Raw genomic sequence first — 14,743 nt, forward strand, 5'->3', positions numbered from 1 at the left:
CCACTCATACTCATACCGATGGAACTTCACATGTCCAAAATAAAACATTACTACTCATTTAACACATTCATACCTAAGCCGAATTTATGGGTTGTTACAGATCATCAAAGAATAATAAATTAGAGAAATATAGCAATTCTACCTTCATGCTTTCACAAAACCTTCAAAAAGGGTTAGCCATAGAGGTGAAATTGGTAGAATTTACTATTTATGTGGTATTATTCACGTGCAGATCACGTGATAACAATATTAGTAGTCGATGTCTTGGCGCCAGCGGAGAATGAAGTTAGTTATTTTTAGGAAATTGGAATCCGAAACCAACTCTTTGTCTTCCATTATATTTCTTCTCTATCATCATTTCCTCCAAAACCTTAATTCTTTGAGAATTATATGAATCTTGAAAAAGAAATGAAAAATTAGGAGGAGGATCAAGAAAGAAAAAAAAATAGAATTCGGGGTTCAGTTATTAGGCAAATTTAAAGCTACAAATGTTGTTCTAATTCAGGTACTTAATTCCCATATCAATATTTTCCTTTTCTTGCTTTTGGTCATTGTGGTTTGGCTTAATGCATTCATTTTTCTTTGTGCACACCTGACTAATTCCGCGGGTATCTGCTACCTCCCGTCAGTACAAGTATCGGAAACTCTGTCCACCAAGGTTTGGACAGATAAAAAAAAATCATCTTGTATTTTTACCTCCTTGGGATTTGACAAACATTATGTGTTAATCTTGACAATTATCTGTTTTCCTTGGTTTTCCCTTTAGGGAATTGCAATTTGAGGGGCTTTTTTCCGGGAGCTGCTTCGTGTGAGGTGGCTCCATCTGAAGATATTGTCAATACAAGGATGCTATATCAGGTAATATTTCTTGCTCATAGATTATCATTTAGCTGCTGATTTTCATTCTAAGTGACTTTGGAAACTCAATTTTTATTGCACACAAGGAAAATGTTATTGTATATTAACAGTTAGCAAAAAAGGGGACTTTTATGGAGTGCATAGTTCTTATTAAAAAAGTCCTGGATATTATAATATTCTAATATAAAAGGTATGTATGTGGGTGGGAAGGGGGATATATTATCATGCTAAAATATCCATCTTTCCTTCATATTTGCTAATTCTGGCATCCTTTGCTTCCTGGTGCTTCTTTTTCGGTCGATCTGTACTTTCAACTTTTGTCTATCCATGACTATGTGGAGAAATCTGGAAATGAAGAATGTCGACTATGGTAGATGGTGAATTGAAAACATATTAACAACAATTAACATTTAAATCTTGTTAAAGCCCTATTTTTGTGGATGAAATGCAATCCCACTTACTGAGTAAATATGCCATCTTTGTTCTCCAATCTCCATGTGCATTAATTCTATCAATTCTGCATTTAAAAGCCAGGTAATATATAGCTGAACCTGGCAAATGGTGGCCAATTTGAGATGCGAATTAGGAGTTAGATGTATATCTTTGTTTAAATTACTGCATGATAATGGTGTTTGTTATGAATGTTCCCTCTCTCAATAGCTCATCTTTATGTGTATCCCGGCCTGTTCTTTTGCATTAAATGGATTCGCTTTGTGCAGCCTAGTAAATGGTATTCTGAAGGTGATGTTTAATTGTATTTCGGTGATAGACTCGTAATTAAGTATGTAAGTGGAGGCAGTACCATCTTAGAACATATGCACCAGTAACTGGAAATAAAGTTGAGGCCCTTGCACCACCGACTTTAATCATGGATTCTGAGCAAGAGAGTGAAGGAAGAAGAGATTCAGATGCTACTTTAGATGAAAGCGAAATAGGGTCGTCTAAAAGTTCGGAATATTCTCAATCCATCTCGTCTTCGACATCAGGCTCTTCTTCAGATGATTACATCCAAGTGGATCCAAAAATAGTATTCAACTCTGTCCCATCGGGTGTAGCATCTTCTAAATCTCACTCCGATGCCAAACTTATATCTCAAAGTGATACGTGCCATCAATTGGAAGAATCCTCGAAAACTTCTACAAGTTCCACCTCACAGGTTTCAGATGTCACTCATGAATCTGCATTCCCGACCATGTCACCTACACAATCTCCTTCTATACAGGTGATGGAAAGGCAGGCAGTTTTTGATCCCAATAGAATTCCCTCTTCCGTTTTTGGGAGTAAGGATTCGTCCTCTAAGGAATGGAGCACTGCTTCTAACGAATCATTGTTCAGTATCCACACTGCTGGAAATGCTAGTCCTGCAAGGGATGATATTGTAATGACTGATGGAGATTTCAAACGGTCAAAGAAACGAGACAACTCATGTGCAGCATTAGATAAATATGAAGAAATTAATAAGTCTGGCGAGCCAACTAGGTTTAGGCAGCCCTTGCCAGCTGCAAAAGGAAGAGAATGTAAGGAAAAGATCCATGAGAAAGGAAGGAATGTAAATGCTGTAAACAACCTGTTTGCAGCAGGTTCAGATGAACCAACAAAGAGAGTAGTCCGTTTTAGAGAGGAAATAAAAGTAGGAGACATCAGAAATCATTCTGCTGTCGTTGGCCTCTCTGATGGAAATAAAGGCTTTAGGGACTCCTGCACTGCCGTTCGCCATTCTGATGGGAAGGGCACGTCTCCTGTCTTTCCAATGTGAGTAACAATTCTTCTTTTTTGGGTTTCTGTACAGAAGAATTTTTATCGCTAATTAATTGTTTAATGCATGCATTTAGTTCTTGGATTTACCCGAGTTAAACAAAGAGACAACCTGCTTATTTGTTCATTAATTAAGCACTTTACATTAATGTGTGAATATATAGATAGATACCATCTAAATTGTGAAAGTGTAAGAGTTCTTTCTTTGTCTTATCTCTAACTTACATGCTCATACATGGGCCATTAAAGACGATTTGAGAGTGTAAACCAAAAACTAAACCACATAAACACCTCTACTAACATAAAGTTGAAATATGCACTTGTGGTACTTTTAATACTATAACTTATACACAGAGGCGACATCGCTAATTGTATTTGGTAGCAGATGACAGAACAAGGATACAGACAAACAAGGTCCTGGATCATTTCAGATTGTCTGGAAAGATTTGACAGTAAGAATGCATCAGACCATATTTGTAACTGGATATCCGAGTTAAAGATTGCTAAAGATTAATGGATTACAAGCAAAACCTGATGACAAACTTGGCACGAGAAGAAGCTTAAAATGCATTATTAAATATGGACAATTAACTTAGCTTGGAAAGTATTATGCAATTTCCTATGAAAGAATCACTTTGCTTAACAAGCAAAATATCCATACTCTTCTGTACTACAAATCATCTCTCTTTAGTTTATTTACATGCTTCTATTTATTTTTGCTTTTCTATTTTCATTTATGGTATAAGAGACCTCAACCAAATAAAGTAGTTTTATTCAAAATAAGGAAACATAGGCGATCAGGTTTTGATGCAACCGGTTTTGGTCTAAATGAGTTGGCAATTGTAGGTTTCTTTGTTCACCTACTCTTTAATGTGTCATGGGATAGTATTTCAGTCCTCTTTGGGTACTATTTGAGTCTATGGGCATGTAAATGAAAGTTCCTACTTCCCCAATATTGTGTTTTTATCTTATATGGAAAGCACTCTCTCTATGCAGAAAAAAGAAGTCTTCTTGGTGGTCATGCTGTTGTTCTTGTAGTAGTGGTTCTTGCTGCTCAAGTTGGCCAAGCTGCTCGTTGAAGTGCTCAGGTTGCTCTTGTAACTGGTTAAGCTGCTCAGGTTGCTCTTGTAAGTGGCTAAGCTGCTCAGGTTTCTCCTTTAAGTGGCTAAGCTGTTCAAGTTTCTCTTGTAAGTGGCTAAGTTGCTCAGGTTGCTCTTGTAAGTGGCTAATCTGCTCAGGTTGCTCTTGTAAGTGGCCAAGCTGCTCGGGTTTCTCTTGTAAGTGGCTAAGCTGCTCAGGTTGTTCTTGTAAGTGGCCAAGCTGCTCAGGTTGCTCTTGTAAGTGGCCAAGCTGCGCAGTTTGCTCTTGTAAGTGGCCAAGCATGCCTGTCGGCTGCTGCAAATGGCCATGCAGCCATGGTGGTTGCTGCAAATGGCCGAGCTGCCAATGCAAGTGTTTAACCTCGCTACGCTGCTGCTCCTAGTGTCCAACTTCTCGTAGCAACTGCAAGTGCCTGACATGGCAAAGCTCTGTGTGCAACTTTTCTGCACTGTAGCTGGGCGTTCTGCTTTGTGGGACTATAAATTATTTGATCTTGCCAGGTATGCCCCTCTCTCTCTCTCTCTCTCTCTCTCTCTCTCTCTCTCTCTCTCTCTCTCTCTCTCAATTATATGATAAGTTGGTCTACTTTTATTGAAAATTTCTACTTTTGTTTCATGATATTGACATGTACTCGTATGTAATACATTCTAAAGAATCTTTCAGTTATGGTCATTGTAGAGACTTGATAGAGTAATTCTTTTCATCTATGCAGTTTGACGGAAGAGGAACAATGTATGTGAAAAGGATAGCCTGAGCACCAGCATACCCATTGAGCTCTGTAGTTGCTTCTAAGGAGCATTCCAAAAGCTATTGTGCCTGCCTTTGTTCTTACGGTTGATGCCCTTCTTGTAATTCTTGCCATCCCAACTCTAGCTGTTTCCTAGGACGTGAAGGCCTAATTCCATTTCGGCCCTCCTCCTACTTCTGCCTCGTTCATTAAAAATGCTTGCCACCCACATGCATAGGTTCCGTAGAATCAAGAGAATTTAGAAGTTTAAGTAGCATAATGTTATCAGCAGCAACAAGCTTGGCAAAATTGTGGAGATTCATAGTAGCTAATCTATTCAAGCATTGAACAATGTCCAATATCTTGAATTCTTTTAGTGTAAATAAGTAGGCAGTGGAGCTTAGATATATATATTTGTTGCCTCACATTACTAAGTCCATTATTGTGCAACCATTTCTTTCCTTTTTTAAGATGGGAGAAGAAAAGGTGGGAAGAGAGAATATGATGGAGGTAGTGTCGGTGGCGTAGCCACATATAATGAAGGTGGTCAAGTGAACACCTTTCATTGGAGAATTATATTGTGCATATAGAAAATTATACTACATTTATAGGTTAAAACTATTTTTTACATATGCATATTAAAGCTTGAATACCCTTAGCGAAATTCTTGGCTTCGTCTCTCGGTAATGTGTCTTTGGATATTATTTGGGGCAAAATTGGGATGTTACATTAGTGTTTTGCTATATAGATCTACGGGTGTGTATGGATGATATATTTTTCAACCTTTTTTATCTTTGGTTGGCCAAAATATTTTTGAAAAATAAGTTCCTTAAAAATTAGGATAATGACTACCCTAATGAAAGTAGGCACTACTATAAATCCGGTAAAAATCGATCAAAAAAACCAATCAACTTTGGTCGGTAATGGCCAATAACCGTCAAAAATGCGACCATTTACGTGTGGACGGTATTTTAGAGGTCGGAAAGGCATACCGACCAAAGTTGGTCGGAAATTACCGACCAACTTTGGTCGGTCAATTAAATTCAAAAAACAAACCGACCAAAGTTGGTCGATTTTTTAATTATGTAATCAAAAGATTCACCATCTGGGAATCGAACCGGGGTCTGTACTGTGGCAGGATACTATTCTACCACTAGACCATTGGTGCATTTTGTTTTAAGACTGTCTTTTATTTTATTTATACTCTTTAATTATATTTTCTCACGAAAATAACCGATCAAAGTTGGTCGGTTTTATTAAAAAATAAAATTACCGACCAAAGTTGGTCGATTTTTTAAAATGACCGGCCGAATTAACCGACCAATTTTGGTCAGTTTTTTTAATATTATTTTTTATTTATTTTAATTGAAAAACCGACCAAAGTTGGTCGGTTTCTTGAAAAATAAATTTCGCGGGACTCAAAAATAGTTTCCCCCATTTTTGCGCCAAAGAAAACCGACCAAAGTTGGTCGGTTTCGTAAAACAAAATTAAAAAATAAAATATTTTGAAAAACCGACCAACTTTGGTCGGTCTTTTGATTGGTCGACCTTGGTCGGTTTTTGCCGAATTCTAATAGTGAGGGGAAAACAATTCCATAAGTGGCATTCCACGCCCTTCAACACCCCCACCATCAAGCCCACCCCCTCAACCCCACACACCCTCACCCCTCGACCTTAGTCTCATGCCACCTTGCCATCCACGAGGCCATGACCACCACCCTAACCGCCCACCTCTCACATACATACATCAAGTTTATTTTAGTAGGAAAAAAGAAAATTGAAAAAAAAAGTTTATTTTAGTAGCAAGTGTATTTGAAGGCCTAGCATGCTGGTTTCCTACTTAAGTATAGTTAGAGCTGTCAAAACGGGCCAACCCAGCCTAAGCAAAGCCTCGTGGGCTTTTAAATTTAGTGGGCTAGGGCGGGCTGGCCCGTCACATGAATGGGCCTTGAAATAGCTAGCCCAACCTAGCCCTAAGAGGACCGCGCGGGCTAGGGCTGGTCGGCCTTTCAAATTTTTTTAGAAAAAAGAATTTCTTTAAATCCTTAAATATTTTTTCGTGACATAGTCGATTAATTATGTAAATAACTTATGTTTCCTTAGAACGTACAAAAAACTTGATATTTGACGAGTAATCTCGTAATTGAAATGCAAATTCTCTATATCTCTAGCTCTTCTTTTTTAAAATTACATGAATATTTTCTTAATACTTTTCTTTCATTTTCCTTAGATTCAGGGATTGTTTCAATAAGTTTATATGCTGAGGTTTTTTAATTTAGGATTAAAATTATTTGATGATTTTATCATTATAAAATTTTAAAATTTCTGAAATTTATTAATGGTCAATTTATTTTTGTGTATTTAAAATTGATTTTTTTCTATACTGAAGAGCAGTTTAAATATTAATAATATATTAAAATAATCCAAACTGATCATTGGCCGCTTAAAGTAATATTTTCTTTTGATAAAAGATTATTATTGGCCACCTAAAAGTTTTCGAGTTCGTTATTAATTAAGCAAAAGAAAAACTAATTTTGTCATATTACATGCATGTCCAAAATCTAAATTCTAGTTGATATGGAAGAGTAAATGAGCGGTCTAGGGTTGGGGAATGAGGATTATAGTTAATAGTTTTTTTAATTTTTTCTTTTTGTAGATATTAAATATTTTATAGTTAATTAATTTAAATTTAATTAATTTTTGGCCCACGGGCCGATCCAGGCCCAGTAGCGGGCTAAATTAGACTAGCCTCACAGGCCAAACACATTTTGACGGCTCTGCTTATAGCATGAAACACTTTCTGCGTCCAACTTTTAAGATTCTGTGTCCATTTAACACCGTTGTAAAAATGACATAAGAAAAGCAGTGTGTTTTTAACTACAACTGCAGCTAAACGTGAGGAGTGGATAACAATGGAATTAATTTTTATCTTGTCACATTAAGTAAAAGATATCAAAACCTCATGATTAGTTATAATTTTGAAATAATCATGTCTATCTCTCTATGATATCACAACGAGATATCTCGTTGTTGTTGTATCTCTCTATGATATTATACGAATTTATTTTGGCAATATTTTCCTCCTAATCTTAAACTCTATGTAAATTAAACACCGTCATGTGAAATGGTACAAGAAAAGTATTTTGATTTTTCCTTAAAATAACTGTTTTTTTTTTGTCAAATTAAGTAACGAATATTAAATCACATGATTCCATTATAGTTTTGAAATACTCGTGTCTATCTCTCGATGATATGACAAGAATTTATTTTGGCATCATTTTCCTCCCATCTTAAACTCTACGTCAATTAAATACCGTCATATGAAATGATACAAGAAATGTATTTTGGTTCTTCCAGTAGTAAAATAGAACGAATGAATATTAACGTTGAAATAAGTTTTTATCTTATCAGATTAAGTAGCAAATATTAAACCATCAAATTTAGTTATTGCTTTAAAAATACTCCTAACTATTTTTATGATAATATGTTGAAAATTTATTTTGGCAACATTTTCCTTCCAATCTTAAAATCTACGTACGGACTAAACATCGTCTTTCATAAATAGAAATTGAACACCGTTCATCGAAAAAATATACTGTGTATATATAGAAACTTATATTATGTATATAGGTAAAAATTATTTTTTATATGTGTATATTAAATCTTAAACACACTTCGCGAAATTTCTAGATTCACCCCGACTGTCTAGCACTAAAATAAGATTTTATCTTCTCAGATTAAGTAACAAGTATTACAACACATGATTTTGTCATAATTTTGAAGTATCTGTACCAAATGATTTAGTTATAGTTTTGAAATGCTATCTCTCCAATGAAATGACAAGGATTCATTTTGACAATATTTTAGTCATAATCTTAAACTCTATGTCAATTGTACATTGTCATAAAATGACAGAGACAAATATTTTGTTTTTTTCCCACCCGTGCAATAAAACGTGAGGAGTAGTTAGCACTTAATTAAGTTTTCCTCTTTTCCAGATTAGGTTGCAAATATTAAACACACAATCTAGTTACAGTTTTGAACTAGATTACGAGAATTTATTATGACAACATCTCTTAATCTTTTTTTTAAAGGTGTGAGGTTGGCAATCTCATCCCATTTTATAAAAATCGTTACTTTTTTAATGAGCAGATAACTATCACACTAATAATTCTGACCATTTTTATCTCACAATTTTTATTTTTATTTTTTATAGTTTTTATCTCAATTAATTACTACTACTAGTTAGTTTCTCAGTAGCATATTTGGAGAATATACCTTTTGTTGCAATAAATTCATTTTTCCTAAAAATTTCGACTCTAAAAAACAGCAAAGCCTATTTTCTCATTTTTTCTGTAATTATTTGTTTCGAAAATATGGTTAAAACGACACCGTTGTATGTGGAGTACTTATACTTAAAAAGAATGCAATCGTTGGTCGTATCAACTGTTATTCCACGTGGGACTTACAGATTTTGCCACTTGGCGAGCCGCTCAAATAATTTCGAATTTGTTTCTCCTTTTTCATTTTTCCTTTTTTCTGTGTGTGAACTTGATATTTGTTTTTAAAAAAAAGATCAAGAGAGCGACAGTGGGACCTACAGAGCCTTCTAAGTCCACCTGGGGACCCACTGAAGATCTTACTACAGTATAAATAACACATGTTGTTTGAATAACTAATGTGTTCAATAAAACAAGCTCACTGTAGCAACTCCCTTGAGAAATTAGTCACACAACTCCGTAGTAGAAGAAGACTACTACTTAGTCTTTCTTCATCTATTTTCTTAGTTGCATAAACAGACAATCTCTTTTTTTGGTTTGTTTTTGAAGTGAAGAAAGATAATTTTCTTCATTTCTTTTGCTTTCATCGTTCATCCTTTTGCCATTTTTCAAATTCAAGAATCATTTTTATTTTGCTTTTAATAAAGCACCAAGAATTGGTTCTTTGAATCTGAATTTGAAAACCGACTTCCTTTTTGGCTTCTGGGGCTGTGTTCTTGGCAATGAAAAGTGACAAAATGCAGTTGGGCAGAAAGAAGAAACTTGGGATTCTGTTTTCAAGAACCATGAATTTGTTCTTGATAATGGCATTTGTTTTCTCTTGCTTTTCCTTTTCAGCTTCTGAAGAGGTGGTTTATGAGAAAATGGCTTTGTTGGAGTTGAAGAAATCACTTGGTGATTCCTCTGGCATTCTATCAAGCTGGAAAGCAGACAATTCTAGCTACTGTTCTTGGTATGGAGTGTCATGCAACTCAAATTCCAGGGTTTCAGAATTGAGAATAAGAGGTAATAATACTAATGCTGCTTCTTGTACTAGTAATCCTGAGTTAGCATTGCATGGCTTTGGCATTAGAAGAAACAGTTGCTTTCATATGAATGTTAAACTTGTTGGGAATTTGTCTTCTGTTATTGGATACCTCAAAGATCTTAGGGTTCTATCCCTTCCATTCCATGATCTTACTGGTGAAATTCCTGTTCAGATATGGGGATTAGAGAATCTTGAAATACTTGATGTAGAAGGAAATTTCATTCAAGGAATTTTTTCGAGCTATAATTTTGCTGGCTTGAGTAAACTAAGAGTTCTTAACCTGGGGTTTAACAGAATTGTAGGGGAGTTTCCACCTTCTCTAGCAAAATGTAGGTTTTTGAGTGTATTGAATTTAGCGGGAAACAGAATAAATGATGTCATTCCAGGGTTTATAGGTGGTTTGGAAAAGTTAAGGGTGCTTAATTTGTCGTTTAATCGATTAATTGGGCATGTTGCGCTTAACATGGGGATTAAATGCAAGAATCTTGAACATTTGGATTTGTCATTTAATTTCCTACAAGGGGAGATTCCGCGTGTATTGGGGAAATGTAGTCACTTAAGGACACTTTTGTTGACTTCAAATGCATTTTCTGGTGTTATCCCTTCTGAGCTTGGTAGGCTTCAAAGGCTTGAAGTTCTGGATGTTTCGCGAAACAGCCTTTATGGTTCTATTCCACCTCAGCTTGGAAATTGCCTTAATTTGTCGATTCTCGTTCTCTCAAATCTCTTCAATCTGCATAGGGAGCTTCCATTTGATGATGCATTAGGTGAGCTGAACTTCTTTGAGGGCTCCATTCCTTCAGAGATTACTATGCTGCCAAAATTGGAAATACTTTGGGCTCCAGGAGCAAATCTCGGAGGACATTTTCCCAATGATTGGGGTAATTGTGACAGCCTAAAGATGGTGAATTTAGCTCATAACTTTTTCATGGGCAAAATTTCTGGTTCGTTTCTCCGATGCCATGGTCTGTTTTTTCTTAACATTAGCTCAAACAGGCTCTCTGGATACCTTGATGAAAAGCTTCCTGTTCCTTGTATGACTCTTTTCGATATCAGTAGGAACCTCATGTCAGGTGCAATTCCCCAATATAATACAAGTGTTTGTCCTCGTGATGCCTCATCCGAAAAGAAGCTTATCCAAACTTTCAATCCAGCTTTTGCCTACCTGTCATTCTTAACATATAAAACTTGTTCAGAGAGCCCTTTGCCTTTCCCTACTACCGGTTTTCCAGTGATTCATAATTTTGGTGGAAACAGCTTCACCGGTGGAATCCCTTTACTTCCAATGGTCCATGAAATCTTAGGAAAGCGCATTGATTATGCGTTTCTTGCTGGTGGAAACAAGCTTACTGGATCATTGAATGGGAGCTTATTTGGAAACTGTGATGGATTAGGTGGAATGACTGTTAATGTAAGCAGCAATGAGATTTCTGGTCAAGTTCCTGCTTACATCTGTTCAGCATGCAGGTCTCTCAAATTCTTTGATGCATCCCGGAACAATATCTCCGGGTCTTTTCCCAAGCACTTTGGTCATTGCAAGTCCCTCATTGTACTTGACTTGAGCTGGAACAAGTTGCACGATCAAATTCCGGCTGATCTTTATGACATGAAGAATCTAACTCTTCTAAGTTTGGCTAATAACCAGCTAAGTGGCAGCATCCCTCCTTTCTTTCCTCAGATGCATTCTCTTGAAGTTTTGGACTTCTCATCAAACTCATTCTCTGGTGACATTCCAGAAGGTCTCACGCGCCTGGTAAATTTAACTGTTCTATTGCTCAACAACAATACATTGACTGGACAGATTCCCTCAGGTTTGGAATATTTGACATCTCTTCATGCATGCAACTTCTCATTCAATAATTTATCTGGAGTGTTGCCATCGGATGAGGTGATAAAGCCGTGTAGCTTCATTGGAAATCCTTATCTTTCATCCAAGCCAAAACTCGCCGTTTTTTCAGCACCACCAATGGGCAAACAACCCAATGAGTCACAAAGTTATGCAGCTCCTCCACCAGGGCCTAAGTCTAAAAATGGTAAGAGAGGACTTTCTTCTATTGAAATTGCTGCTGTAGTATCTGCAACTGTCATTGTTTCCGTACTTGCTATCCTTGTTACCTTCTGTATGCACATAACAAAGCGGACAGCAAGTCCTAAAGTTGAGGCCTCTGAGTCACCTGAAAGAAGCGATGTTACAGTTTTCAATGACATTGGAGTACGTTTGACATATGATAACATCGTCCACGCTACCAGAAACTTTAGCTGGAGCAATTGCATTGGAAATGGTGGTTTTGGTTCCACATACAAAGCTGAAGTTTCCTCTGGTCTTGTGGTGGCAGTAAAGAGGCTATTGGTTGAAAGATGTCAAGGAGTTCGCCAGTTCGAGGCTGAGATTAATAGCCTTAAAAGCATAAGTCATCCCAATCTCATAACACTGATTGGCTATTTTGCAAGTGAGGCAGATATGTTCCTGATATATAATTATATCCCAGGAGGTAATTTAGAGAAATTTATACGGGATAGAGCAAGTAGAGTGTTCAATTTTAAAGTGCTACACAAGATTGCTCTAGACATTTCCCTTGGAATTGCTTATCTACATGATCAATGTGTCCCGCGCATTGTCCACCGTGATGTCAAGCCAAGTAATATATTGTTGGACAGTGAGATGAACGCTTATTTGTCGGATTTTGGGTTGTCAAGGATCATGGGACCAGAAACCTGCACAACCACAAATGTAGCAGGAACTTTCGGGTACGTAGCACCAGAATATGCTCTAACGTGTCGTGTGTCAGACAAGGCCGATGTTTACAGCTATGGTGTCGTGCTGCTCGAGTTGCTCTCTGACAAGCGAGCTCTAGATCCTTCGTTCTCTGTGCATGAGAATGGATTCAACATTGTTTCATGGGCAAACATGTTACTGCGCGATAACAAGATACAGGACATATTCTACACCAGTTTGTGGGAGGCGGGCCCGGAGGACAAACTTGTGGACATGTTGCATTTGGCTCTAATGTGTACTACAGAATCCCTTTCTGCCAGGCCGAGGATGAGGCAGGTCGTCGGGCAATTGAAGGAACTTGCACCACTTGTGCCTTAGCTAGCTAAGCAGTGGAGATTCTGACTTCATCCATCAAATAATTAGTGAAAGTAACTTAAGATCGACTATTTAGTTTTCTTTTGCTTTATAGTTAGTTTTAACTACAGTTTTGCTCATTGGAAAGGTGTAGAGATTTTCCCCCCGTAACTGTATATTATGATGGATGAATGACAATTTATAGTTTATATATCAATACCATGATCTGAGGATCACCATATTTCTTGTGTCAAGTCATTGAAAGCCACATTTTTGGCAGGTTTATTTGGACGTAAAGCAGAAAAAATGAAGCTTTGAAGTGTTCTGAAAGGAAACATTCAATAAAACAGCCAAAATCAGCAAGTCATAACAAGCATAGCTTATTATAGCTGATTCTAATTACTTTGAAACTGAGGTTTAGTTGATTGCTAAGTCCCTTAATTCCTTTCTTGTTTTAAATAAACATCGATTCCAGGTTCAAACCCAGGCCAGTGGAGTCGTTTTAATATCATCTTTTTCTCTCTCTTTTTCTTCTAACCCCAGCTCTCCCAATATTTTGTTTCTTCTATTTTTGAGTTTTGATTTTTCGTTTTCTTTAGCGTGTTCTCCCTCTACCGCCCAAAATCCTCATATTTAATTTCTTGAAATGTAGTAGTATTTAATGCAAATATCTGATTCTTGCTAAACTACTATAGCAGCTATGCATGAAATTTCTCTTCGATTACAAATCACTATGAGGAGTTGATGACGGGCAATTTCACGTATAGGAACAAAATTACCGGCCACTCTAACAAGAATAACGTAACTTAAACTTTATACTTCCTCCGTTACAATTTATGTGAACCCAGGGCACGAAGTTTAAGAATAGAGAGCACTTTTAAACTTGTGGTGTAAAATGAGACACATGTATTTTGTGTGACTATAAATCATTGCACAAAAGTAAATTATTTCCAAATAGGGAAATGGGTCATTCTTTTTGGTACGAACTAAAAAAGAAATAGGTTCACATAAATTGAAACGCAAACGGAGGGAGTAGTAAAATTGCAAAAATACTTTTTATCACATTAAAGAAACTGAACTCTATCTAATATAATAGTAATAAAATTACAAAACTTTACCAACATAACAATAATGTCACCTTGATCAGTAGCTTCTTAATAGTTGGTGAATTTAGAATTATAGTTGATACAATTCAGTTATTTTAATGTGATAAAAATAATTTTCTGACTTTATAGTTTATATATTATTATATAATGAAAATAGATAAATTACTTTAATGCAATAAAAAGACAATTTTGTTATTTTAATGTTATAATAGACTGTATGTGACATTAGCTCCTATTACTTTGACTTTAATTACGTCCCATTATCCGTGCATACTCTTCCAGCTCAAGCCTCAACCGATCACATCCTAAGTTAATTACTTGCTTTCTCCAGTCTATATTTATATATGCTAATAGCATATATATATTTTGCACAAAATTATATGCAAAATGCCTAACTAACTACTTAATTAGTTATTTTCTCCTATTTTTGATTATTTACCACATCTTATATTTAAATTCTTCAAAATGCAAGTATTATTCTAAGTAGATGTCTTGGTTTTTCCTACTATGGTCAAAAGCTAATTAAAATTCTTAATTAGCTCCTTCTGGGACGCTATGCATTCAAGAAGACGTGATACAGAATCTAATCTCTGCGTAATCTCATTCTTTGGCTCTTTACATAGCAATATCTAACAACTGAACACATGGCCAAATAAGACAAACTACACAAAGTTGACCTTGAATCTAATAACGTACGCAGGAACTGTGTCAGCACTATCGGCTTATTATGGTTTTCCCTTGTAAGTAGGTTTAGGTTTGAAAATACTGTCGTTTTAACGCCTTACTTACTGTAAATTACCTTCTTATATGATCTTGAAT

The 14,743-nt window shown here is 36.1% G+C and overlaps 2 protein-coding genes across 3 annotated transcripts; both read left to right on the top strand.

Moving 5' to 3' along the window:
• The first annotated feature begins 312 nt into the window (after positions 1–312).
• On the top strand, positions 313–5,059 carry LOC107813784 (uncharacterized). 2 transcript variants are annotated; one of them, XM_016639090.2, is made up of 5 exons: positions 313–505; positions 767–858; positions 1,578–2,610; positions 3,610–4,214; positions 4,427–5,059. In XM_016639090.2, the coding sequence occupies exons 3-4, from the start codon at positions 1,727–1,729 to the stop codon at positions 4,094–4,096; spliced, it is 1,371 nt and encodes a 456-aa protein (XP_016494576.2). In that variant the 5' UTR covers positions 313–505; positions 767–858; positions 1,578–1,726; the 3' UTR covers positions 4,097–4,214; positions 4,427–5,059. The 2 variants fall into 2 exon arrangements, with proteins under 2 accessions (XP_016494576.2, XP_075083694.1); XM_075227593.1 differs by lacking the exon at positions 313–505 and adding an exon at positions 515–658.
• Positions 5,060–9,164: 4,105 nt separating this feature from the next.
• LOC107813786 (LRR receptor-like serine/threonine-protein kinase RPK2) lies at positions 9,165–13,006 on the top strand. The gene has a single exon (XM_016639092.2). It carries the CDS (start codon positions 9,444–9,446, stop codon positions 12,840–12,842), a length of 3,399 nt encoding a protein of 1,132 aa, XP_016494578.1. The 5' UTR covers positions 9,165–9,443; the 3' UTR covers positions 12,843–13,006.
• The last annotated feature ends 1,737 nt before the right edge of the window (positions 13,007–14,743 follow it).

This window comes from Nicotiana tabacum, chromosome 12, assembly GCF_000715075.1.
Source record: "Nicotiana tabacum cultivar K326 chromosome 12, ASM71507v2, whole genome shotgun sequence".
NCBI classification, from domain to species: domain Eukaryota; kingdom Viridiplantae; phylum Streptophyta; class Magnoliopsida; order Solanales; family Solanaceae; genus Nicotiana; species Nicotiana tabacum.